At 41.6% G+C, this 27,270-nt stretch overlaps 1 protein-coding gene across 1 annotated transcript; it reads right to left on the reverse strand.

Annotated features, from left to right (window-relative positions):
* Positions 1-232: 232 nt before the first annotated feature.
* Positions 233-27,270, reverse strand: TARS1 (threonyl-tRNA synthetase 1). The gene is made up of 19 exons (XM_036279216.1): positions 27,090-27,270; positions 22,344-22,424; positions 19,225-19,415; positions 15,696-15,819; positions 13,891-14,012; positions 13,248-13,365; positions 12,922-12,986; positions 12,759-12,837; positions 11,835-11,981; positions 10,445-10,543; positions 9,308-9,474; positions 8,214-8,376; positions 7,989-8,126; positions 7,570-7,647; positions 7,311-7,411; positions 7,085-7,189; positions 4,769-4,841; positions 1,436-1,550; positions 233-994 (listed from the first exon to the last, which is right to left on the reverse strand). The coding sequence occupies exons 1-19, from the start codon at positions 27,144-27,146 to the stop codon at positions 846-848; spliced, it is 2,172 nt and encodes a 723-aa protein (XP_036135109.1). The 5' UTR covers positions 27,147-27,270; the 3' UTR covers positions 233-845.

Below are 27,270 nucleotides of genomic sequence, written 5' to 3' on the forward strand. Positions count from 1 at the left end.
GTTTAAAAATGATTATTTTAAAGAGAGATTCATATATATCTATGTAGGAATTCCTTATTTCAAGGCATTCTCTCAATCACCATTCACTGGTGGAAAAAGTAAAAAATTATCCCTTGACAACAGGGAATTTGTATAACAAGGGACTGAGTGGCCCAGAACAGTGAACCATAAACTATATTCCTTTGAAGAACTTATCTTAAAAATCTGTGCAAATACTCCACATTAGATCCCTGATTGGCTTTGATTATTTAAAAGGTGCATATCCAACGAGAAGCTGAGGGAAGGTGGCGCTCCTAACGATGTTACCCTGTCCTGGGAAGCAGGCACCTGGCTCATGGCCAGGTGAGACCAACAGACACGGGAGTCTGCCCCCTCCACCCATTTCACATATTTGCCATAAAACATTAAAGATAAACACTGAATCATGCGATTTGTTCCAGGCACCTGTGTATGTATGTGAAGGTCAGAAGTCTTTTGGAACGTACACAAATTAAAGTTTTTATTCTTATACTACAATCCAATTCTAATCTTTTACCTGAATCAAATTTGAAAAATTTTATTTTTCAGCTGCATTCAATTTACAAAAATTGCTCTCCCTCATCACACCAAAGCATTTCTCATGCTTTATTTCCAGTGCTCAGATAATTAAGGAATAAAATCATTTTAATGTGCCTCTTTTAATAATCTTCAGATACACATTATCTAAAACCTGTCTAGGTCAAAAGGTTCATCCCCTGCAGTCACCTATGCAGACGCTGCCGGACGGTTCCGAGCTCAGCATAAACCAGCGTTCTCCAGAGTGAAGCGATGGACACCGCGCAGCCTTCCCCCGGCCCAGGTCTCCGCTAGAACTCCTCCTCTGCCTGCTTGCAGCGGGACTGCCGGAGCTCCCGCAGCCGCGCGACGGTTTCGGGGACAGTGCGCTCTCCGTGGACCTTGTTATCTCTGGTGCGGATATTGACAGTGCCGCTGGCTTTCTCCTTTTCACCCACAACTAAACAAAGACAGGAAGACGCCTTAGATGAGAGGGTTCTTATTGGACATCTGAACAGACATGATCCTAGGACCCAAAAGCCACCCTGCAGCCTCCTCCGATGAAAAGTACAAGTGACCATGCGCATGGGCGACCTACGTAAAAATCTCCTCGTGAAAAACCAGCCCATTCTGCAGTGCCTACCACCGCTGTGCCCACTGAGTCACCCACTCCAGCCGACTTCATAAAACCTTACCAGATGGAGTAATATAAGGGAAAGGGGAGAAAATTTTAAGACAGACCTTTAGAGATTATTCGTTTTCACACCAAAGTTTTCCTTATATCACCTGAACAAACTTAATAGTTTAAGAATCAGGAGTGAAAGGAACTAAACTGACAACCAGAATTCTCTTAGCCTCAAGGCTCAATGGAGCTTTGCTTCGGCTAGGTCTCCTTCCTCACCCAGGATGAAGTTATACTGTGCGAGCTGTGCATTTCTGATCTTCTTGTTCAGCGTACAGCCCGGATCCAGATCGACATCCACCATGAACTTGGCATCGTGGAATTGCTGCCGTACCTATTTCAACAGAGACACAGAATGCATCCGATCTAAAATTAGAATTATATGTGGATCGTACATGATTTTATTTAACCTGTAATTTGGAAAATTGTGCCCTGGCCGTTTTTGCTCAGTGGTTAGAGCGTTGGGCTGCGGTCTGGAGAGACCTGGGTTCGGTTTCCGCTAAGGGCACATACCTCGGTTGCGGTTTGTCCCCAGACCTGGTTGGGTTGTGCGGGTGGCAACCACTCTATGTGTCCCTTTCACGTCGATGCTTCTCTCTCTCCCTCCCACTCTATCTGAACAAAATATATATAAAAAAAAAGTCCTCGGGTGAGGATAAAAAAAAAAAATCTTAATTCTGTATAGGCAATGGCCTAATTAAACAGAAGTCTATAAGAATAACTTAATAAAAAGAAAGGATCAGGTTCGAGAAATATTAAAAAGTAATTTTTTCTTTCTCAACAGTGATTTATTTCCTTTTTGATTAAATAAGGCTTATTACGTCCTGGCTCAGGCGATTCCAACTACATACTGCTACCCCCACGTCCACCTTGCGCACCAGCAAGGTCTTCCTTCATATGCTGAGCACGAGCTCATCACTGGAAACAGGACAGGGACGAGACCCTTCCTACTCTCGAGGCTGATGGGGATACAAGCACAAAAATGGTGTTTCATCATAGCATGAGGAAGGACAGAAATGGAAACATACTTCGGTGGTTTAGGGAATACAGTATCTGTAAATGAAACTATTTCTGGAGAGCTACTAATAGAACTCACTTTGAATTGATCTTTAAATATGTTGAGACAAATATTTGTTGGTTTTGTTTTGTTTTATATCATTCACTAACCATCAGGTTATTTTGTTCTTAATAAAATGTAGCCTCTTTTCTCCTCTTTAAGTCACCTTATGCCAAAAACCAGGCTAACAACTGTTCTTTGGTCCTCACAACTTTATATATCCATGTATCTTGAAAATCCTCTCCCCCGCCCAAAAAGAAAAGCTTATTAAATGAAGACAGCAGATGAAGAAGTTAGAACCAATGATCAAATCGGGACATCCTAAAATAAACTTCTGGGAATTTAAAGATGGCAAACTATATTAGATATTCACTGCCTTCTTTCCCCTTTAAAAATACAAATTATACTTTAGTCTCAAGTCTTTGTGTATTAAGTAAACGATGTTTTTAGTATTCTTCCTTTCTAAAAAAACCAATACTAGCCCAGCTGGTGTGGCTCAGGAGTTGAGCGTCAACCCATGCACTAAGAGGTCGCCAGTTCGATTCCCGGTCAGGGCACATGCCCAGGTTGTGGGCCAAATCCCCAGTGTGGGGCATGCAGGAGGTGGCCAATCGATGTTCTCTCTCATCAATGTTTCTCTCTCTCTCCCTTCCTCTCTCTCCAAAATCAATAAAGAAAAAATATTTCTTTAAAAAAAAAAAGCAATACTAGTTATTGTATTAATTGTACATTAAATTAAATACACTAGATTAATTTTGGAAATTGGAGCCCGAAATCTGAGCATGTGCTGTAACCAGGAATCAAACCCGGACCTCTCAGTCTGTGGCACTGACGCTCAACTCACTGAGCCACACCAATGAGTTGGGCTCAGCCAAACTGGCCAGGGCTTAAAGAACTAATTTTTAATGCTGGCACAATTTTCCAAATCACAGGTTAAATAAAATCATGTATGACCCACCAGGGGCTTACTTTCTCAACATGGGCCCTGTGTACATGTGGGCTGGGCTTTCCTGCTCTGGAGGAAGTGGCCCCATATCTATAGACTGTTTAATACCTCTGGTCTCCAGTCACTAAGCCTCAGCAGTGGTACCCCCATCAGTCAATATAATTGAAAAACCACAAAATAAAAACCTACCCCTACATAATTCCAAATGCCACCCCCAGAGTGGAGGTCAGCATTGTTTCCAGCTGAGAAATGAATGAATGAATACAAACCTTGTCCTATTGAGTGAGCTTTCATAATGGATATAAGATAAAGTACAATGAGTGGAACATAATTGATTCTCATAATTTATAACTAAAACTGCTGTGCAGTAATAGGAATACATAGTGTCTGAGTGGTTTTCTCATTAGCTTGTTTAATGCTTATTTCTTTTTCTTTTTAAATACTCACCCAAGGATATGTTTATTGATCTTATTTAATTTTTTCCTTTATTGATTTTAGAGAGGAAGGGAGATAGAGATAGAGACATTGATGAGGAAGAACATCAATTGGCCACCTCCTGCATGCCCCACATTGAGGATTTGGCCCACATCCTAGACATGTGCCCTGACCAAGAATCAAACCAGCAACCTGTTTACTGATTTTAGAGAGAGTAAAGGGGGGAGAGGGAAAGGAGGGAATCATTTCTTAAAGACAGTTGAGACCTGAGTGCAGTTTATTTTGACGATCTGGAAACATGATTTTGATGTTATGACTGTTCAATGATATTTAAGTTTTTGTATGTTTAAACCACTTTATTACTTTAAAAATGCTTTTTGATTTTAGAGAGAGAGGAAAGAAGAGGGAGAGAGAGAAACATGGATGTGAGAGAGAAACACTGATTGGTTGCCTTCCATATGCACCCCGACTGGGGACGGAGCCCAAGACCTTTCAGTGCAGGGATGATGCTCACCAACAAAGCCACACTGGCCAGGGTTATTTTATTCCTTTTAACTTGCCATTCTGAAACAATGCTTTTTGAATAACACAACTTTTAATAATGTAACATTCCTTAGTATAGAATTGTGCTATTACAAAACAGACTGCCATAGTTCTGAAGGTGTGAAGAATGAAAGGCTATTTCTACATCTGTAAGTAAAGTAGTTTGGTGCAGAAGGCAAAGCCCTGGTCTGGCATGCCATTCACTTCAAAAAGGGTTTCAATAATTGAAGAAATTTGTATTAAAAAGGAAGCAAAGTTACTCTCTGAGTCAAGGAGCAACTGAGACTGCACATGCAGGCAAATCCACGGATCACGCTGAGGCATGTGCTGTTTGCTAACACTAAACACTGACATGAACAAGAGCACATGGATCGCCACTCAGACTATGTCTTCTGATCAGGGGACCACACACAAGAGCTTGAAAGAGGTAATATCTATTCAAGCTTACCACGGATTAAAAATAGTAACATTTCGTAATCATAAGCAGCTTGCTTTACCAAGGATATAGCTTATGGGATTTGAAAAGCTGACCAGATGTTCAACCCTAAGGAAAGCCATACTTCAGGATTACCTTTTGGGCATATTCATCACACGTTGGTCCCACAGGAATGACCATCACCTGGCAAGGAGACAGCCAGAAGGGCCTTAAGAAGAAATTAAAAACATTTAATGTGGATTTTCCTAAATAAGGATGGCACATTCATGTATTAGTCTACACTTTGCATCTTTTCCTGAAACATCTGAGCACCACTTTAAAACACATGGCTTTTTCTTCCCCATCATCCAATAGAGCAGTGGTTCTCAACCTGTGGGTCGCACCCCTTTGGGGGTCAAATGACCCTTTCACAGAGCTCGCCTAAGATCATCGCAAAAGACATCAGAAAAACCGAGACACGTCTCCTCTGTCTGTCTCCAGGCGGGTCCGCCCACATGCAGATACGCCCACATACCATAGGAGGAACTGTATTAAAGGGTAGCGGCACTAGGAAGGTTGAGAACTACTACAATGGAGTAAAGGGAGATGCAGGAGCAGAAAACTAATTATGAAAACTCTGTGACTCAGTTCTCTCTTGCTCAGCAGATGGCAAAGCAGATCGGAGCAAAGCCCGTGCCTCACACTGAACACATCAGGTAACAAAACACCAGCCGCTGGCGGCTAGAGAGGTTGGCAAGTTGCTCAAGAAACACACTTACTGATCAAGTTATTTTATTCAAAAAGTTATTTTGCTCAAGCTTTATTTTATTACTTATTCTTTGTGGGGAACACAGATAGTGCCTTCAGTTGATTCAAGATCCACTTTGCAGGATTCAGCAAATTGTAACGGACAGTGACTGGGGAAGGTATTTGGTAAAAATGAGTGTGCTTTTATTACTTAGTAAAAATAACCCACAGGGAGAACCATATGCAGTTCTCCCTGTGGGTTATTTCAGGTGTCAAACCCTCAGAGTTTCTCTTGATCATTCTTCTCTTTTAAGTTGTTTGGTTGCCTCAGGGAAAAGGCTGGAGCCCACTGATTCTATCCAAACAGTGGGCTTTTCCCACCGAGCACAGGTTTGGCAGAACAAACAGCCGAGGATCCCCTATTCTCTAGATTCATGTAGAGAATGTTTGCCATATTTACTTTGAGTTTGTGAAATATAACTGCAAAGAGATTATTTTGTTGACAAGAATGACAAACCCCCCTTAGTGTCTGAACTAACCAAATTGCAAATAAAGCTGAAATGACAGCAATGTAGGGGAAAACATTTACATCTCACAGAAGTTTTACATCAGGAGAACGAATGCGGCAGGCTCCACAAAAGGGGTGTTTCACCCCTGGTGCTGTTCCCACTGCCTTACAGACGGTGGGCCATGCCCGGCCGCTTGGAACATGAAATGAAAGTCACGTGCTCATGTTTCCAGCAAAAAATAACCTTACGAAAACAAGACACAAAATGTGGATTGGTCTGATGTCTGTACTCTCAACTAAAAAACTGTATAACTTCTAAAGGGAGTTGGAATACTTGCTTACTGTGCTCAGCATGCAGAACAATGCCAGCCAAAGCCTACTCTCGTTTACTCAAATATCAAATTTACTTTTGAAAAACAATCAAAATAACAAATATGCTTCTGTCTGAATAGTTCCCAATGAAAAAGTATTATATAACATTTCAATAAATCAAATTCTGAAATAAAAACAATTACTCATCACAAAATTCTTAAAGCTAAAAACTCTGGGTTTTGCCCTGGTTGGTTTGGCTCAGCCGTTAGAGCGTCGGCCTGCGGTCTGGAGAGACCCAGGTTTGGTTCTCGCTAAGGGCACGTACCTCAGTTGCAGTTTGTCCCTGTCCCTGGTTGGGTCGTGTCAATGGCGACCACTCGATGTGCCCCTTTCACGTCGATGTTTCTCTCTCTCTCTCTCCCCCTCCCACTCTGTCTGAACAAAATATCAAAAAATGTCCTTGGGTGAGGATAAAAAAAAAAAAAAAAAAAAAATCTGGTTTTAATTGTGATGCCTTACTTTTTGGTGAATACCTGTCATTAATTAGAAGTGACAAATTGCAATCAATCTCCCTTCCCATCACACAACCGAATTGGACAGCAAACATTTCTTTTTTTTTTAATCCTCACCCGAAGATATTTTTCTATTTATTTTCAGATGGAGGTGGAGGGGGAGGGAGGGAGGGAGAGAGGAACATCGACACGAGAGGGACACATCTACTGGTTGCCTCCCGCACGAACTGCAACCGAGGTACGTACCCTTGACTGGAATCAAACCTGCAACTCATTGGCCTGCGGGCGGACGCTCTAACCGCTGAGCATCCGGCCAGGGCAAGACAGCAGACATTTCTTATAGCCAATTTACATCATCCAGACAAAAACAGAAGGAAAAAATATAAAAATTACCATTTGCCCCCGTAGTTTTCAGTGAGGATAGCAATCATTCTTTCCACTGATCCCAGGATGGCTCTATGGACAATCACCGGCCTTTTCTTATCATCACCATCATGGCTAGGAAGAAAAAATAGTTTGTTGTCCTTTACTTTATGCATATATATGTATGTATGTACACACACACACATACCCCCGTTATGTCCTCGAAGGACACTCAGAACAGACACTAGAAACTCACCTCACAAACGTGAGATTGAATCTGATGGGCAACTGAAAATCCAGCTGGATGGTGGCACACTGGTGGTACCGGCCGATGGCGTCTTTAATCTGTATGTCAATCTAAGCAGCAAAGACTGGGTTATCGTAAGACGTCGTCTATATTAAAAGTGAACTCAGCAGTTGTTATTAGGGCTGATTCGCACCCCCCCCCCTTATTTAACTTAAAGTTATTTCCACCGAAAGGAAATCGGCATTCCTCAATCCACCTGGGTACTGACCTTGGGACCATAGAAAGCTCCATCGCCAGGGTTTAACTCCCACTTTTCACCAAACTCATTCAGACTGTTTTCAAGTTGCTGAAGATAAAGCAAAACTGATTTTAATTTTATTCCGCGGCAACGGGTCAGAGACTAAAAATACCGCGACTGCTTTCACGGGCCACCATTCTCTGCCTCACCACGCTGCGCACTTGAACAGACTCACGCAACCCGCTCAAGGTCACAGCCTGATGGCTGACAGCGCGTCCAAGCGTTTCTAGGTACAAAATCCTACAGAAAACACTAGCTTACTCAAACCTCAGGACCATTTCCAACTTTCTTTTGCTTTTATCCATGTAAAGAGGCTTGGCTTTCTTACCCTGTGCAGGAAGCCAATTTCAGTCAAGTAGAATTCAAGCATGCTGAAAAACACCACTTACTTTCTCAGCTTGATTCCAGACTTCAATATCTCCAAGGAATTTTTCCGGGCGAGTAGACAGGTTCAGTTTAAAAGAAAATCCAAATATGCTATATACTGTACGCAGAAAATCCAAACAACCTTTTATTTCAGCTTCAATCTTTAAATAAAAGAAAATGACACAGTGGTAATTTTCCTGGACCTGCGTGACCTTCCTTTCAGCGCATTTTATCCCACAAAGCCATACCTGCTCCATGGCACAGAATATATGAGCGTCATCCTGCTGGAACCTCCGCACCCGCGTGAGCCCCGTGAGCGCTCCCGACAGCTCGTTCCTGTGCAGGACCCCAAAGTCGGCCAGCCGCAGAGGCAGCTCTCGCCAGGATCTTGGGCGATGATCAAACATAAGGCTGAAGAAAAGAGAAAAGTAAAATCCACTGACATTTAACACAATAAAACCACTCCTCTAGTATTATATGAAAGGCTCTCAAAAAGCCACTGATTCCAAGTGGTTCAGACAAGCAACTCTGGGCTTCATCCAACAATGGGAGCACCAGCATGAATAAAACAACAAATAAATTATACCGCCATCCAGAACTGAGAATAACAAGCTCATCCCCAGGAGTCTGGAGTCACATCCTTGTGCTCAGTGTTTCCAAGCACTCGAGGACGGCCTTGAAGGCTCACAGTTAGAGAAACAGACTCAGCTGCACACAAACCACGGGTGACTCTGGAAACCGCAGCCGGTGCTTTCCTGTCGCGCTGACTGCTTCAGTTCTGTTAGTCTAAAGGTGTTTCAGACACTTTGAAGAAGGAACTCGGTTGGTTTCCTGGCCTCCGACCAGTTCCCATGGACGCTCCTCTCCCTCCTCTGCTGCCCTCGAGGCCCTGCCACGAGGAGCTGTCCACACAGACACACCTGGGGGCACAGCTCGCCCTAGTTTCCCCCAGGTTATTCATCCAACTTTCAAGAAAGCTAGAGGGGAAGAGGCCCAAGGCAAAGCTTCCCCAGGAAGTTAATTCACTAGCACTAGGCTTTGATAGAACACATTTCTTAAAAACAAAAAACAAAACTAGAGAAGCTGCTATATACCCCACATCCTGCTCCCTGTTTCATATTCTGCCTGCTCACTGCTACTACCCGTGACATTCTTCACTGTCTACAGATCTGAGGACCAGGTCAGGCACAGAAGAAATTATAATACCACAACAATGCTGCATTTAAATACTCTTCTGATGACATGATTTGTTTTTAAGGAAAATTCTTCCAAAGGAAGAATAGCAACCTAGGCCTGAATGCAGCAAGGAGAATCTTCCCCAAAAAGCTCAGAGCTGCCATACCAGTGTCCCGGGCAGTTCATGGGCTTCAGAGCAAACTGCTCCTTCTCCACCTCAAAGGAGAACATGTTCTCGCTGTAGTGCTGCCAGTGGCCTGAGGTCATCCACAGCCGGCTGTTGTAGATATTTGGGGTGACCACCTCCTGGAATCCTCGTTTCCTGTACTCACTCTGTTAGAAAACAAACAGAACGCATGCCTAGAAATCAATGCCCATACTCCTGGTGGGAGTAAAAAGTTAAAGAGCAATTTCATACTTCCCAGTGAAGTTCAAGGCGCACATGTGTTACAATCTCTAACTACTACTTGGAGGCATCGACCAGAGGAAACTCTTGCACATGCGCACAAGGGGGCCTGTCAAAGTGAAGCCCTGCAGCGCAGTTAGCAATGGGGAAAATTAGAAATTAGTCAGTGTCCGCAATAAAGGAGTGGGCATATTGTGGTATTATATAACGGAATAACGGGATAAATAACAATAAACTGCATCTCTATCGAAAAAAACCCCACGATCTGACTGATACACACTGAGATTGTGTGTTTGCAAATCTGAAACACACAAACAACTGAGGACACGTGTATGGGGTAGACAGACAATAACAAGGATAAAAAAGATCCATGCCAACTTCAAGAGTGGCTTCTTCTTGGAAAGGAGGAAATGGATCACCCAAAGGGGAGCTTGTCTCCCTGCTACTGTGTATTACTATACTCCAAACACAACCTAATGCAAATGTGTTAAATTAGGGGGCGAATGAATACACAGATGTCAATGTGGTATTCTCTATAAACGTATGCTTTAAACACTTCATAATTAAAAAAAAAAAGCAACATAGACTAACTTGCTTTTCTAAGGAAACTATAAATGAATGGTCCAACAGCACACAGGGCTCCTGTGTTAAGGGTTCTAAGTCTTTGTTCAAGGTCACGGGCTTCTGTTGTGTACACATCCATGTCTATGGAAAAGGTCACGTTTTAGAAAGAACAAAGTTTTTAAAAATTTTATGAGACCTCAGATTTCCATTTCTATTTATTCTTTTAAATGTTTCTTTTAAAATGCAAGGTTAGCTTTCCTTTTAGCAGATATTATTTAATAAAAATCAATTTATGTCCTAAATCTGCAGAAGAAAATAATGAATATGGCTTACCCTGAGGAATTCAATAAGTGTATTATAAATGTACGCTCCCTTCGGCAGGAAAAAGCAACTTCCAGGGCTGAGTTCGTGGAAGAAATACAGTTCTTGGTCCTGGATAAAAGAAAAGCAAAGAATGCTTACACGTGCACATAACACCAACATGAGCTTCGATGTTCTTGAGAGTACAGTCATGCTGTCTCACACGTGAATTTGTGCCATTCCCATCACAGAAAACACGCCAACAGTTCGGATGTGCAATCTAATGGTATACAACTGCGTTACCACAACTTAGTTCCCTGCTGATCACGTTCCTGAATCCAGTCAAATTTACCCAAGATGACATGGAGCACAGGTCTTAACTCTCTTCTCTCCAGAGGCAGCTCTCATGGTCTTAATTCCTTAAAGCCCTGAGATCTGGGTGCTTTACATTTTTTTTTTTAAAGTAGGAGTGGCAGGAAGGAGACTAGGAGAGAGACCCTGATGATGAAACAGGACGTGGAGATGAAGCTGGCTGAGTCTGGCCGTGGTGAATGCTGCACACCCTCCACCCCGCAAAGGCCCAAAGGCTCCCGGAGGGGCTGCACCCCCACTGCGGGCTTCCTTGCCACTGGGACGGATTTCGGTCAAGGGAGCGCGGCCGTGGACGCTGCGCGCTGCTCACTTCACAACCCACAGCCAAAGATGCCTGGCGCGGCGTAAACACAATTTCAGAAAGAAATGTTTTCATCTGAAACCTAACTTCCAGTCTGGAAAACATTCAGAGACAGAGATAAAGGAAATGACACCATGGGCTCCAGCAGGGACTCATGGGGTCACCTTGGGCAACGAGTGTAGTGATCTTTCTGGGACTCAGTCTCCACATCTTTGCACTAAGGCAGTGAGACCAGGAGAATTCCTCAGGCTCGGCTCTGAGGCTCCGCTATCCTGCTATCCTGCTATCCTGCTATCCTGCTATACCGCTCTAACGCTCTACTGCTCTACTGTTCTACTGCTCTACTGCTACACTGCTACACCGCTATCCCGCTATCCCGCTCTACTGCTCTACTGCTCTACTGCTACACTGCTACACTGCTACACCGCTATCCCGCTATCCCGCTCTACCGCTCTACCGCTACACTGCTACACTGCTCTACTGCTCTGACCGAAAGCAGCAGGTCGTCGGCACGCGGCCTCAATGAAAGGAATAGCTACAGTGAATTTTCCTGTCTGCTGCGCACCCTCTAGAAAGACAATGCGGACAATCAGTAATTTATGGCTTATGTAAGACAGCATGATACTTGAAAGTTAAAGCATTTCTTCACAAGGAAATTCTCAATACAGCTAAATACTTAATACAGCTCAATTTGAAATGAAAATAAACTCAGTCGAGACACATCATTGTTCTTTTTCTTTTTTAACATACCCTCCCAATCTTCCTGTGATCTCGGTTTCTAGCTTCCTCTTGGAACTTCTCCCACTCTTTCAACAACTTAGGGTCTGGGAATGAAATGCCATAGATTCTCTGGAGAGTCTCCATATCTGCTTTTCCTTCCCAGTACGTAGAGGAATTCTGAAAACAAGGATCAACCGTGAAACCATATTCAAGTCTGTAAATATTTAATCTCACTTATTTTAAAAGTTAGATGTTATTTCTCATAGTCACCTTATGTAGCAAATTCAGAGTCGAGTCCTCCTTACACAAGTAAAGTTCACAAAAAGCTCAAACTTGGTGAAAACCTCAGAGTGGCTCTGGGTGGAGCTGGGACAGCTGGGTTCACTCCGCAGCAGACGGCTGTTCGGTTCCCCCAGAAAGCCCACCCGAAAGCCCACCCAAACCACAACGCCACGAACGTGACTGACTGCGGGGGCCTCTTTCCCAAAACAAGCAAGCAGAAGTGGAAAATAAACCAACAGAAAAACCTTGAAATGACTCAATTATTCTTAAGATTTGAAGTGCACTTCACTAATCACCCATAAAGTCTATGAACCAGCAGGACTACCTTGGTTGACAAGAACCTGGGTAACTATGACCGCAGACACACAGTGGGCAGAAGCACCTACTCCTCCAGCGGGTCTCTAGCCCCTTGAGCCATGATGGCCATGCCGGTGTGATTTGGGAATGCCCAGACCTCCACCCCCACCTGCTCCGGTGGTGGATGGCCAGGGGCCACTGCTTGAGAGAATTTCTGCTAAAAACTGCTGATGACATATAGCACTCATAGTCAGGAGACAGCATGAGGGAAAAAAACCGACCCAAAAGAAAACTGGTAGAAAGAAACACCAGTACAAGTTTAAACATACAGCTATATACATTCATATGGAGAGTCTTTAAAGTTACATTGCTTACTTTGTGTATTTTCAAAGTCTTAATTTTGCCAGTGTGTCTCACATGAGGACCCCGGCAGAGATCTATCAAGGGGCCACACCTAAAGATAACATGAAAGGAATTTTAATAGAGACTTAAAATGACATATACACCAATTGTATTTAATGACATTTGATATTCTCACCTATAGACTGTGGTAGTTGGAGTATTCACCTTTTCATTCAATATCCGGCATTTGAACTTGTTGTACTGAAAATAGGAAAAATTACTTTTTAAAAAACCTCCTTTAACTTTATCTCTAAATATTATAGCTAAAATGTAACTCAAAGTTCATCTTATCAAAGCACTGTTTGATTATAAATAAGTCAATTTCGTGTTTTGGAACCAATGTTAAATTTTCCTAAAGAACAGAATAGGTTTCAGCATAGTACACTACACCCCAGTGTGATGATTTCACGTAACATTTAATGGAGGTTACAAGAGTAGATGCCAGGTTGCAAATCAACCCACCTTAAACATTTCCAATAAAGTTTCCTTCTTAACTTCCAATCTTTCAAAAGCTTGCTTTTCTTTAATGATTTTCTTACATAAAGTCTCTAAAGAAGAGAAATCATTGCTGGACACACCTCTGAAAGAGAAGAAAGTATAAAATTAATTTCTTTCCATTCCATTCTACTCACACCACAGGTTGAAGGCATGTTGCTTTAGAATAACACTTTAAGGGATTTAATTTAAAAAAAAAAGAAAGACCCTTGCATCGTATATCAGAATTGTGAACTAAACATCTTTCATTGATTATTTTAAAAATTTGTATTTTCAGTGGCTTCTACCTTGGTCACCACAGATTGTTCTCACTAGTGAATCCTTCCTCCAACTCTGTAACAGGTGTAAAGGAGAGGAAAGGCCTGGCTTCATTTTATTTCCCAATATACCTTAAGGCTCTGTCTCCACTGATCTTGAACAAAACTCTCCCTAAAGTCTCTACACCTTTATAAGTGACCACACACTTCAAGTTTTAATAGTGGGAAGGCCTGATGACTATGAAGCAATAAGCATTATTATCACTCCTCCTTTACTGAGAACTCTTCAAATATAACATATGGACTCATGGTAAGTCAGATTTTATTTGTCTTTATCCAGTTACAAAACTTACCCTTCCTCAAGGTACATGTCATAATAGAATCCATTTTCTATTGGTGGACCATAACATAAGCATCCTCCATAGACTCGCTCCATGGCTTCACCCATTATGTGAGCACTTGAGTGCCAATACACCTGAGAATTCAAAGGAGAATGAGAAGGTTTAAGACAGGGCACACACACTGTAAGTTACTATGGTCGTCTGAAAGAGGTATATAAAATTTATTATAAATAAACCCAAGACATAAAAATCTAAACGTACAAATCTATAAACTGCAGTGTGATTCTACACAGAGCCAAAATAATTTAAAAGGATGCTAATAACTAAAGTGTATTTATACCTCAGAAATCACCTACTTTGTTTTCAAACTAATTAAATTCAAATTAACATAATTAACTAAATGGGATGGATTTTGTTCCCTGACAAAGTCGCACTCACAATGCGACTGTCTTCTTGTGTCAGTGTGCCCACACCCCATGGGCCGCGCTCCGCCTCTGCCGGGTGCGGAGCACCACTTAGAATACGTCCGTCCAGCCCTGGCCAGTCTGGCTCAGCGGTTGGAGCGTCAGCCTGCGGTCCAGAGAGACCTGGGTTCGGTTCCCGCTAAGGGCATGTACCTCGGTTACAATTTGTCACCGGCCCTGGTTGTGTTGTATGGGTGGCAGCCACTCGATGTGTCCCTTTCATGTCGATGTTCCTCTCTCTCTCTTCCTCTCCCTCCCTCCTACTCTGTCTGAACAAAAAGTGGAAAACTGTTCACAGGTGAGGATAAAAAAAAAGAATATGCCTGTCTTTTTTTCTTTTTTTTATCCTCACCCGAGGACATTTTTGCATTTATCTTCAGATAGAGCGGGAGGGAGAGAGGGAGGAAGAGAGAGAAATATCGATGTGAGAGAGACTCCTCGAGTGGTTGCCACCCACACAACCCTAACCGGAGCCGGGGAAAAACTACAACCGAGCACGTGCCCTTAGTGGGAACCGAACCCGGGTCTCTCCGGTCTGCGGGCCGATGCTCTAACCCCTGAGCCAAGCAGGCCAGGGCTGTGTGCCTTTTTCTTACTGGCCCCACACAAAGAAGGCAGTACAACTTGACCCCACAACACAACTAGAGATTACAAGGACAACCATATGGACACTTGGTTTGAAGGTGGTCATTCAGATGAGTCAGAATACATCCAAAGCAATGTTTTAAAGACATAATAGGAAGGTACCCAAATGATTTTTAAATTTCTCTTTAAAAACCGAAGGAATTCACAATACACTTGAAAACCACTGATTCACATACATAAGTAAACCCTCATCTATGGAACAAAAAAAACAACAGTTTTATCTCCCTTCACGTGGCCCCGTGAGGGGCTCAGGGGCACGCCTTGCCGTCACGTCACGCGCAGGTCGGTCTCACTGTGCTTTCGGCACACGTGCATTTGAAGGTGAAAAAAATATGGAAATCAACTTTCCAATATAAAAGTACTTTAAGTAATGTTCAGATCTATTCATTAAATATATATATACGTCTTGCTTAAGTACTGACCGACAGTACAGAAAATAAGTTTTACTTGCTTAATCAATTTCTAATAACATTTTAATAGAATTTCCAGAAGAATTTCCCCATTTAATTATCTGGTAGAGAAAATAAATGTACCCCCAACTTCACCTCTTGATTTTATAAGGCAAACACTTTTATTGTGTTTCCTAAATGAAAGACAAAAATGAAGATTTCGAACGTGACAGAGACCCGCACTTCCGTCGCCTCCTGGCAGCACAGTGCGCTGAGAACCAGCCTCCTGCAGTTCAGTGAATGCTGGGTGAACACTTACTGCTTGAGCGTCCTCATCCTCGAACTTGAGAAGCTCCAAGGTACAATCTCCCTCCAGAGGACGGTCGAGGTCCCAGACAGCTTTGTTCACCTTGGCAATGACGGTGTTGTCAGCCAGGCCTTGGCTTAAAAAGAACAGCAAAATAAACACTGTATGTTACATATTAACACTATATAATGTATATATATTTATCTAATACAATTATATACATAACAATTATATATGTATATATAATTACACTATGACATTACATATACTACACTACAGTATACTGTACTATAACACTTATATATATATCTTTCTGGAATAAAATGGAAAAAGCAACAAAACTCCTAAATGTACCAGTGTATCTAAGAATATAACTATGAGATCCTGAAAATCCAAAACACTATTTTATGACATTTAATAGATAGACCAACTTGACTAAACAATTTTCAGTAGACTGGCTTATTCCCCTCCCCCGCAAGTAAGTTCTCCCCAAAGCCAAGCTGTTCAGACACGTGGCAAAAGGGGGACCGCGGGCACTGAGTAACTTCTCTGCTCTATCTCCCGTTTGAAATCTGTAACGGAATTTTTTTGAGAGGCAAAGCTAATCTCAAAATAGATTCTGCAAAGCCGAACATGGTATCATAGGTAAAATACAGGACTATTCGATACACATTTGTTAGTACTATGGATAAAGGCGTCAACCAGAACGGCATATGGCACAACTGCTGTCGCGTGATGAGACGCCAGCCCACACCAGAGGGGTGGGAAGCCACAGGCACTGAGGGGAAAGCAGCACAGGTCAGAGGGGTCTGCGCAGGCTTGAGGATAAAGCAATGAGGGGCTTAAGGATCAAAAGATCTGGGCAGGAAGAAAAGGAGAAGAGAAGGCACTCCAGAGGGAATGGGCATGGACACAAACGGGAATGCGAGTTAAGAGGGGGTCAGGAAGCTTCGAGCTGGATTGAGTACGGTCGGTCAGGTTGTAGCTCGGTGAGTGTAGGTAGAGAAATGGCAGTGTGTAACAGTCCTGACAACCCAACGGGAGCAGGCAACACTCTCCTGTGAATGAGAAGGGGGCAGCCTTCACAGTCAGTCTATATATACCACCGAAGGCTTAAGCTAGCTAGAGTTGCTGTGCTGGGTGGTTCTCTCCTTGCTCTGTTTAAGTTTAAACAACCTCCCCAACTTAAGCACAGAAGAACAAACAGAAAGTAAACAATAAATTATTATCCCATTGTCAATGTTCCCATTAAATTTCCCATAGATTATATCCAATGTTTCCTATCTTCCTGAGATCAAACGGAGCCAATAAAATGTACACATTTCATAAAACATACATGGATTTGGCAGAGAGAAACGTATCATTTGGTGTAAAGCAGTTTCAGACGACTAAAGAACTGATCAAAAGGCAACTACTCTAACTCTATAATCTTCTGGGGAAAAATGACTTTTATCTTAGGGTCCAAATGGTGCCATGTGATGCCAGCAATGGTTACTTTCAAAATGAAGATTACACATGGACCATACTGGATCATTTCAATTTCCCAAAGAAGGGATAAAATAATCCATACTTTAAGACTTAGAACAAAACAAAACTTCAAAGAAAAACCTTTTGAAGCAAATGTAGCATGCCTTCTGTTTTCTTCCCTTTCATACTCATTACTAATCATCTGAACCTTTACATAGCCTGTTATTGATGCTGTAATTTTTCACAGAACAATAAGTTACTCTGAACTTTTGGAAAAATGCCTTAAAGCATCCTCACTTGTAGATCAGTGACTTTACTCTGGCTCTAAAGCTCATTAATGTATTATGCAATTCAATTCAGAATTTTGCAGTTCCTGAAAAATTATTTTCAATTGGCCACTGGATAAACTACAATGCAATCTGAAGGACAGTATTACAGAATGTAAAGAAAAAGTTCCTGGACTAATAGGAGCCTGAATTTTAATACCGACACAGCTACAATACCAGTGTGCAACAATGGAGGAATCTCTTCACCAAATGACCTTCAAAATCACCTCTAAAATGATAGACTGAACAAATACTTAAAGGTCTATCCAGTTATTATTCATGATCTCACATGGGAACTTGCATGATATTACAACTTTCTTATTTCCTTTAGAGTAAGGTAGAAGTACTTAAGTTACAAGCAGTGGTCACATCAACTAAAACACTCCACTCTCTGTAAGAAGCACTAACCAACGTCCACGGCGCACTGAAGACTCATGGCCCGTAGGCCCAACCGCCTCTACTTCCGCCAGCTTCACAGTGGGCTTACCAATAATCAGCTGGGTCGTTCCTAACCTGTTTACTTGTTATTTTTTTTGTCTTATGTTCAACAATATGAAAAGGATAATAATCAACCATTTCTGATAACAACTAATGATTTCATATGGTTCAACTCAACATCCCTATAATAGTATAAATTAAAAAACATAGAATTAAATAATAATACAAGGGAACTATGGTTTCTATGAAAACCAAGATGAATGTTTGGGAAAGCTTGATAAAGGCAGATCACTAAAAAAGATTTGTCAGGTTCGGTGTGGATGAAGTAACTATATAAAAATCTGGAAGAATTCTGTAGTCAGATTGCTTCTCAAGTATGTTAAGATAATATAAAACTCAAATTGGCACTGTACTCCAAAAAGCTTTGGAGATATATAATATATGTATACATACTCATATATACCCATAATCAGTGAATAAATATCCAGGGGTGAGCAAAAGTATGCCCACCCCATATATTTACATGTTTTATGTTAAAATGTTTCAGACAGAGGTTGACACACTTTTTCTGTAAAGGACTATAGTATATGTATTTTAGACCGCAGGCCACCCGTGATCTCTGTTGCACACTGTTCTTACTTGTGGTATTTTTTCAAACCATTGAAGAACCACTCTTAGCTCTTGGGCTGCACAAAACCAAGCTATGGCCAGCCTGCCAACACCTGGTATCAGATACAGGCAACAATTTACGCTTTCCCAACTATATCATTTTCTGATAAATGGATTCTACTGATCCCCAAACCACATGATTAAGAAAGCATTTCCTCTACTACAGAGTATGCATCTAGTTCTCACCTACTTCTTCCCAACCCAATAAAAGTGTTAAGGTTTTAAAGACTGGACGTGGCTCTCCTTTAGATTGATAACACACATTTTTTCATGCGTCATATACTGTATTAGTTTCCTCACTTTCCCCTGTGAGATGTTCAACCTTCATTTAACTTCAAAACTGAGACATTTAAGTCAAAACAGGTGAAACCATGTCTACTTGTTGTTTGTGACATGTATGATCAGGGTAGAAGAACAAACATAAAATCCTTCATAAGATGAAACCAAAGTGGAGTCCCTAAGAAATTAACTTTGAATCTTGACAAAAAGTTCCACATCATCTTGATTGGGAAAAACCCCAAATAATGTAAATTAAGCATTAAAAACATTGAGCAGTAACATAAAAATGTTTTGAGGCTACAACTTGGCAGGATGGTATTTTTTATTTACAAACAACAGGGCAAGACAGGTGCAGCCCGTACCTAATGCCACAAGCGATTTGATAGGGTGTCGTTTTCCAGGATTCCGCATCGACCTGTTTGCCATCGGGCAGGGTCACTTTAATGGGCTTGCTATCTTTTTCTGCCTTTTCTGCCAGAATGGCATCGTGTTCTGCTTTTAGTTTGTTATACATCTCAAGGCGCGTGTTAATATATTCAGGCCAAGGATTCAACTGCAAGACAACAAATGAAGAAATAATCAGTAAATACTTGCTTTCTTTTTTATTTTTATTTTTTAAAATTTATCTTTATTATTGCAAGTATTACATATATCCCCCTTTTTCTCCCCCATTCACCCCCTCCTCCCCGTTCCCACCCTACCCCTACTGCCTTTACCACACTATTGTACGTGTCCATTGGTTATGCATATACGCATATAAGTCCTTTGGTTTATCTCTTCCTGCACACCCCTCCAAAAAGGGAAATAATAGAAACAGACAATACAAAAAATATTATTACTAATTCAATGTGGTAAATGGATTCCCAAAAAAACAAGCATTACCTTAAGGTTGTCCTACATAAAGGTAAGAAAGAAATTAAATGCTCTCTCCTTATAATTTTAAGAAATTTAAAAAAAAAATAGAGGAGTATAAATAACAATAAATACCTGGCTGCCAACATCCTAAATGAACGATTCTTACCACTTTGCTATGATTTGCCTAAGGTAATTTTTTTTTTTTCTTTTAAGATATTCTCTTAAGGACTTTTCTAATTAAACGATCTTATAAGTACAACTATATACAATACTAGAAATGAAAACTGGCTGCCTTTTCCTTTTGTTTTAATTTTGTTCAAGGGATGATCTGTGAAAACTGATCAGACTATATGTCTACTCACAATTTTTAACTAACCAATTATAAATTTATTTGACTTCAGGGCTCTCATTCAAAGGAAGTCTTTACTAAATTCAAAGAAGCTAGGATCTCTGAGTATTTCTCTCTTGGGAGTATTTAATTAGCAAATATAAGAAAACAGCACAACACTACTATCTATAGTACATTAAATTAACCAAAATATTTTATATAAAATACCTACTCAGGTTCCCAAAAGTTTGACAAAGAAAGAAAAACAATGAGATAAAAATCAGAGATTTGACTTCCTCTACTGTTAGGAACTTCAGTGTTTAAAAGCAGGTGGTGAATCTGTGGTCGCAGAACAGTCAAACACTAACATCTACATAATTTACGAACTTCAAATGAAAATAACATGGGTTCTAACAGCTACACACAAAAGCAAAGAGGAGATGGCTTAATTTTACCACAGGTTTCTATCTTCACATAGTTGTAAGTCAATCAGCTATAATAGTTTATTCAAATATATGCTTTAAAACTTACTCAGTTTGGACAATGCTACCCCAAATTCTATATATAACATATATCAATTTAACACACTTACTCTGAAAGGAGTTCAAGCTAGTATCTAGTACTTGAGAAAATGACTTGTGATAATAGAAAGTAAAAATCGACCACACTATATGGACTCATTATTTACCCAACTTGGGTTCCATGGTTTCTGGTGGTCACAGTTATCCACTATGTCAACCTCAGAGGTTAATAGTTCCCTAAATATCATAGTAAAAAAGAAAACCATAGCCAGCCATATTATTAAAAAATATATATATATGTTTTAAACTGTCTGAATATAACTAATTAGAACAATAAGTTACCCATTCACAAGTCCTCTAATCATACCCTTTGTTTTCTGTTTCCAGGCGCATTCTCAAGCTGTGACAGAATAGCATGTGCTACTGTACTGAAATTATAAATCAGGGAACATACACATTTTTGTTTTGTTTTGTTTTTTTTGGTTCGTGCCCCTAGTGGGAATGGAACCTGGGACTCTCTGTTCCGTAGGCCGATGCTCCAACCACTGAGCCAAACTGGCCAGGGTGCATTTTTCTATTCACTTGCAAATTTAAGTTCACAATCAATAATTTCCTTCACAGCCCTGGCCTGTTTGGCTCAGCAGTCAGAGCATCGGCCTGCGGACCAAAGTGTCGTGGGTTCAATTCCGGTCAAGGGCATGTACCTCGGTTGCAGTTCCATCCTCAGCCCTGGTTGGGTCATGCTGGAAACAACCAATTGACATGTCTCTCACATTGATGTTTCTCTCTCCACCCTCCTCCCCCTCCCTTCCTCCCTCCCACTCTATCTGAAGATAAATGGAAAAATATCCTCGGGTGAGGATTAAAAATGATGATGATAATAATAATAATTTCCCCCACATTAGAGTGGGATGTAATGGACGACACATAACAGAAAAGGTTAGGCAGGGCTCTAAGCAGCCCTTAGTGATTCTTGATCACCTACAAACTTACCCCTGGGTAAATGAAAGCACTATCACTTAACAAGGCAGCATTTGTAAAACAGCTCTTTCAAAGCCAGTTTATTGTGCTACAGTACCCTTCCTATTACAGCCTATCCCTTCGTTCCTCTGCATTCTGGTTGTTTTCTAACGAGTCTTTAATAAAATGGTTGCAATGACTACAACAAAAAGTGATACACAGTTCACTGTTCAACTTCAAAAGTAAAGTAGGAAGATGAGCTTAACTGCTCCTCACACAGAAAACCCAAGAAACAGGTTGATTCTGGGCTGACTTTTGAAAAGCCACTTCCTTTTAGTCTGAGCGTGGGAAATGAGAAGCATTTTCACTATAGCTGAGAGACAAATTTGTCCTGGTTTAAAACCAAACTCTGGCCAAGCAGGTCCAGGTGGAAACTGTGAATGCGGTGAAGGACGTGGGCTTTCTGGGTTTGCACTGTACTCAGTACAAGCTCCAGCACCAAGGTGTCCTCTGTAACACTCCTGGAATATCAGGCAGCTGGCATCCAATGAGGCAACTGAGTGATTAGTGTCCTTCTCTCCAACCTCTGTTCTGATTTTCATGTCTAATCCCACAGATTCTCTTACAACCATATTTCAGTTGTTTTCCTTTTTCATTAACAGCAGCAAGTCTTTCTTCCCTACCAGACTTTGCTAATTATTCTCCCTGAAATTTCCATCTTAAAATCCCATGTAAACCTTGAGAATCGTATGCACAGTAAGTAGAGACAGCTCTCTGCCACCTGTCAAATTTGAAAACAGAGCCCTGAAACATTTACCTCTGCTCGACCTCCATCCCCGGCCCCTTCTTTGTTCTTCTTCTTGCCTTCTTCCTTTCGCTTCTCCTGACTGGCACCTACCTAAATAAACAAAAAGAAAGGAAGGTTTTATATACTAACTTAATTTGACACCCCTTCATGCTGCCCCCACCCCCCCGGAACAGTTTAGAGCAGTGGTTCTCAACCTTCCCAATGCTGCGACACTTTAATACAGTTCCTCATGTTGTATGTGGACGTATCTGCCTATGAGTGGACCCGCCTGGAGACGGACAGAGGAGCAGTGTCTCGGTCCCTAAGACCATTGGAAATATGTTTTCCGATGGTCTTAGGCAACCCCTGTGAAAGGGTTGTTCAATCCCCAAAGGGGTTGCAACCCACAGGTTGAGAACCGCTGGTTTGGAGGATGTTATTTTAGCATCTATATTTTAAAGAGTGAAAATCTGATTTTGAAAGACCAGAAACTTTGACCACTGTCAAAGATAAGTTAACAACTTACAATAAAGACAAGTCCTAAAAAAGCAGAGAAGTTACTTGATAACGTTCAAGTCCTCACCTTTCATTTATTTTGCCTGTTCCCATTACTCTCGCTCCAGGTTTACGTGGACATATACTAAACATGTAGCCACAAACAAGCATGTGGCTGATTTACTGACAGTATTTTCAGAAAAAGAAAACAGTGCAACATATATCCATTCATTCCACCAGTACTATTGAGAGCCTCTGTGCTCACGATAGCGTTAAACCCTGCGCAAGAAGCAAACACAGGGCCCAATCCCCGCCACGTGCGACTTTAATTTCTCCAGGGAAACGCAGGCACACATGTGCGAGAAACTCAGGGCGGGGCAAGAACACACTTGCAGCACTGTGATTCAATGTCAGATAAGCTAGGACAACAGTGAGTGTTCGTTAGGACTTTCAAGAAGATGTCAACAGGCTGGATTTCGAGAGGGACATGTGTCCAAGGTGGACACATAAACTCACTGTCGGAAATGTTAGAAAGACCAAGACAGTGACAGAGGGAGAGTGAGAGGGACAGCCGGACTAAACAGGCTGACTAAAGCAGGGTTGTTTTAGAAAATAATGGAAGCTAGGACAAAGGAGGGCTCAGGTGGAAGCATGCACTGAAAGTTACCATGAGGAATGGGGATCTCAGCTAGAAGCACGCGGAGTCACAGAGCATTTTAAAGTAGTAAGCCCTGTGCAAAAAGGCAACCAGCAGCAGAGTAGGTCTATACCAGAGCTCTCAACCAGAGGCTATGTGCTCCATAGCGGACATTTGACAATGTCTAGAGACATTTTTCGTTGTCACTACTAGGGGGTGCAACTGTCCTCTAGTAGGTAGAGGCCAGGGATGTTGCTAAACATGCAACAATGCACAGGACAGCCCCCTGCAACAAAGAATTATCCAGTCCACACATCAATGGTGTTGAGGTCGAGAACCCTGAAGTATATTAGGAATACTGTGAGCAGGATTTTCTCAGAAATGCATCCCTTACCTCACTGTGACTGCTCAGTCAGCAAACTGCACTACAAAAAGTTTCAGTTTACAAAGTTCTTCCACAATCACATCTGATTTTCATAGCAACCTTGTGAGGTGGCTATTACTATTATTATCCCCATTTTACAGATAAGATTAACTGGAAAAAGTTAGATGATTTCTCTAGGTTCACATAATATGTGAATGGCAGGAAAGACACTTATCCAGATGTTGACAGTGGCCAACTCTAAGGAGTTGTGATCATTAGTAGTAAGGAAGTTTTGAGTGTAGAACTAGGGATATGAAAGGGGGACTTTATTACAGTTTTGTATGTTTAGGACCTTTGATTTTTTTTGGTAACAGTTTTTTTGAGATATTTTCCTATACAATTCATCAACATAAAGTATAGAATTCAATGGTTTCTAGTGCATTCACAGTTGTACGACTATCGCCACAATCAATTTAGAACATTCTCATCACCCCAAAAGGAAACCCTGTACCCATTAACAGTCACTCCCTGTCCCTGTCACACCCACTTTCCCAGCACCTGACAACCACTAATCGGCTTAGTTTCTCTAGAAGTCCATATTCTAAACATTTTATCGTATGTGGTCTTTTGTGACGGGCTTGTTTCACTTAGCACAATGGTTTCAGGACCATTTAAGTTACATGTTTCAGTACTTCTTTTTTTATTGCCACATAATATTCCATTGCTTATTTATCCATTTAACAGTTGGACATTTTGGTTCCTCTTCTGAATCGTATAAAACTTATGACTTGTATAATTTAAAAAATAAATGACTAATTTCATGCTGAGCTAAAATTTCCCTCACTCTGGAATTCTGAATTTAACAAACTTTTAAGGTTCATTTAAAGTCAACAGATGAATAATCAACATAATTTAAGTCCATTCTAATCAAGTACTAAAAAACAGGGTTACAAGATTCCCTATATGCCTTCACTATAGTACTACAGAAATGATTTAACTAGTCAAGTGAATTGGGTAGGAGAATGGGTAAAAACCAATTACAGGTTTGTCTGTGCAGGTTTAAAATAGAAAAATAATAAAATAATTCTATTTTTCTGATAAAATGTCTTCGGTTTTGGTCATATGGATATTTATCAAATGAGTAAGAGTAGTAGAAAAGAGGGAAACAATTAATACGTCCATTTTACAAATGAGAATACTGGCTCAAAGAGGTAATTCGCCCATTAGTACACAGGTGCTAAGTTGTAGAGCTGGGACAGTAAAACAGGTCTCTTGGAACCAAGGCCCACTCTGTCTTTACTACAATTGGGGACACAAGCAACTGTTCTATTTCCAATGAAAACAGAACAAAAACATGTGAATTTATGTGTTACATATTTACGTAAAAGCAATCTAAAATTTCAACCCAAAAATGGGGACACAGAATCAGATTGTGAAGGGAAGCTACAGAATTACCTCCCTTGGATATTTAAGAGTTGAAAAGAAGTATCTCAGAGTGTACTTTAAGTAAATCCAAACCCAGAAACTGACAGCTGGGATAGGTATTTCCTGGGAATCCAATAGTTTCATGGAGTATCTGTCCTTGACTTGTTTCCAGGCAGATGACAGGGGGCAGGACAGCACTGGCGTTGAGTATTGGCTACAGAATATTGGGTCTGAGCAAGTTACTGTTCCAATGCCTATATCCTCATCTGTATAATGGAGATAATAACAAGATCCAGTTCACAGCTATGTTGAGGACTGAAAGAATGAGTTAATGCATGTAATATAGTGCCAGACTCCACAGTTAGCACTCAATATATACTAGGTATTGTGCAATTATTATTAAAGAAGGGAGATATATTTATTAGCCATACATCCTCTCCAATTAAGAACGGCATAGTAGAATAGCCATGGACATAGAACCCTGACTACAGACTATTAAGCAAAAAAAAAAAAAAGTAAAGTTACAAAGCTGTAAAGATATCATTTAAGTGAAAAAATATGGATAGGAAAAAGTCTATGAACAGGCACGATTTATCACTTTCAATTTAATTTATATAGTTTAGAATGTGCACATATGCACCTTCTCCATTCAATCCCCGCGTTAAAAGACATACTCATTTTACAGATGAGAAAATTGCGACTTTTAAGTGACCTGTCCAATCAGAGAGCTGGCTTGAGTCTCCTTTAGCTGAAGAGCTCCCCTCTCACTTGGCCTATTACAACAGCCTCTTGCGTGTGGTTTCACCTCTTTCCAATGCACCTTCCACCCCAAAGCTTGCATGATCTTTAAAACTACAATTCACACCTGTCACTTCCCTGCTTAAAAACTTTCACTTGTAGAAAACAATTCCAACCATTCTTGGTTTCCTAAAATCCTTCTGATTGCTGTGGCTCCTCCTTGAAGCTTATCTCTTGCAAGCAACCCCAAGACCATTCATTCATTCACCTTTACCTGGAAAGCCCTGCCCTATCTGATTTACCTGGGGAACTTACATTCATTCTTCCAAACCCAATTCAAGAGCCATCCCAAGCATAATTAGCACTCCAGCTTCTGCAACCCCACAGCAAGATGACTGTTCACCTGTCTTTCACACACCAGCCTGTGAAACCCTCAGGGCCAGGCTGGGTCCTATTCACTAGCCCAGCATGCAGAATGAATACCTGACATTATTTGTTAATCATAAAATCAAAACACCAACAAAAAAACTCGACCTGGCGGCATGAAAATGACCCTGGAGATGTTCCTGAGCAACAGATGACATAAAAGGTCAAATTCAAAGGTCAAATGATTGGCATGAAATAAGATCAGGCATGCCTGCAGCACCAGTCAGGAGAAGTGCAGGTAACTTGTCTAGATCAGATCGTCGGGCCTCCGCCCTTTATTATAAAACACCCAAACTTGGGCAAGTTGAGTCAGAGCTCAGGAACTCGGTTTTCTCCTCCTTAAACTAGAGCCTTTCACCCTTAACAGTGTTTTAGGGTTAAATGGGTCTCTGCAATGCTCGTCTCGCCTAAGGTGAGGTAAACACACTAGGCAGGGAGTCCCGTAATTCTGTTTCTATTTCTAATTAGAGGTGTCGCCCTGAGCAACTAACTCAAGGTCCAGTTTCCTCAACTGCAAAAAGAGGATGGAGCGGGAGATGACCTGCAAGGCTCCGCCCTGCTTTGACACGCCCAGGGGCTCCGCCGTCCCCCTCGGGTTCCTCCGCCTCAGGTGGCCCCCGCCGGGTAGGGCCGCCGGGCAGGGCCGCCGAGCACCAAAATGAGCCCCAGCCCGGCTTCCCGCCCCACTTACCGGCTTCTCCTCGCCTTCCATCTTCCCTGAAGGGCTCCTGGCCTTCTCCTCGGACATCGGCCAAGCACGAGGAGAGGACAGAACTCAAAAGCGATGGTCTGACGGAGAGGAGGGCGGAGGCGGGTCAGAAGTGGGCAGGGGCCCCGGCGAGCGCGGCGCTTGAGCCACGTGGCCTGCAAGG

Source organism: Molossus molossus, unplaced genomic scaffold, assembly GCF_014108415.1.
Source record: "Molossus molossus isolate mMolMol1 unplaced genomic scaffold, mMolMol1.p scaffold_m16_p_3, whole genome shotgun sequence".
Lineage (NCBI taxonomy): Eukaryota > Metazoa > Chordata > Mammalia > Chiroptera > Molossidae > Molossus > Molossus molossus.

Coding starts and splice junctions, on each gene's coding strand:
- TARS1 (XM_036279216.1), bottom strand. CDS start 27,146: ATGTCCGAGGAGAAGGCCAGGAGCCCTTCAGGGAAGATGGAAGGCGAG. Junction 22,425..27,089: donor TGGAAGGCGAGGAGAAGCCG/GTAAGTGGGGCG, acceptor TTGTTTATTTAG/GTAGGTGCCAGTCAGGAGAA. Junction 14,013..15,695: donor AGGATGAGGACGCTCAAGCA/GTAAGTGTTCAC, acceptor TTGAATTCTCAG/GTGTATTGGCACTCAAGTGC.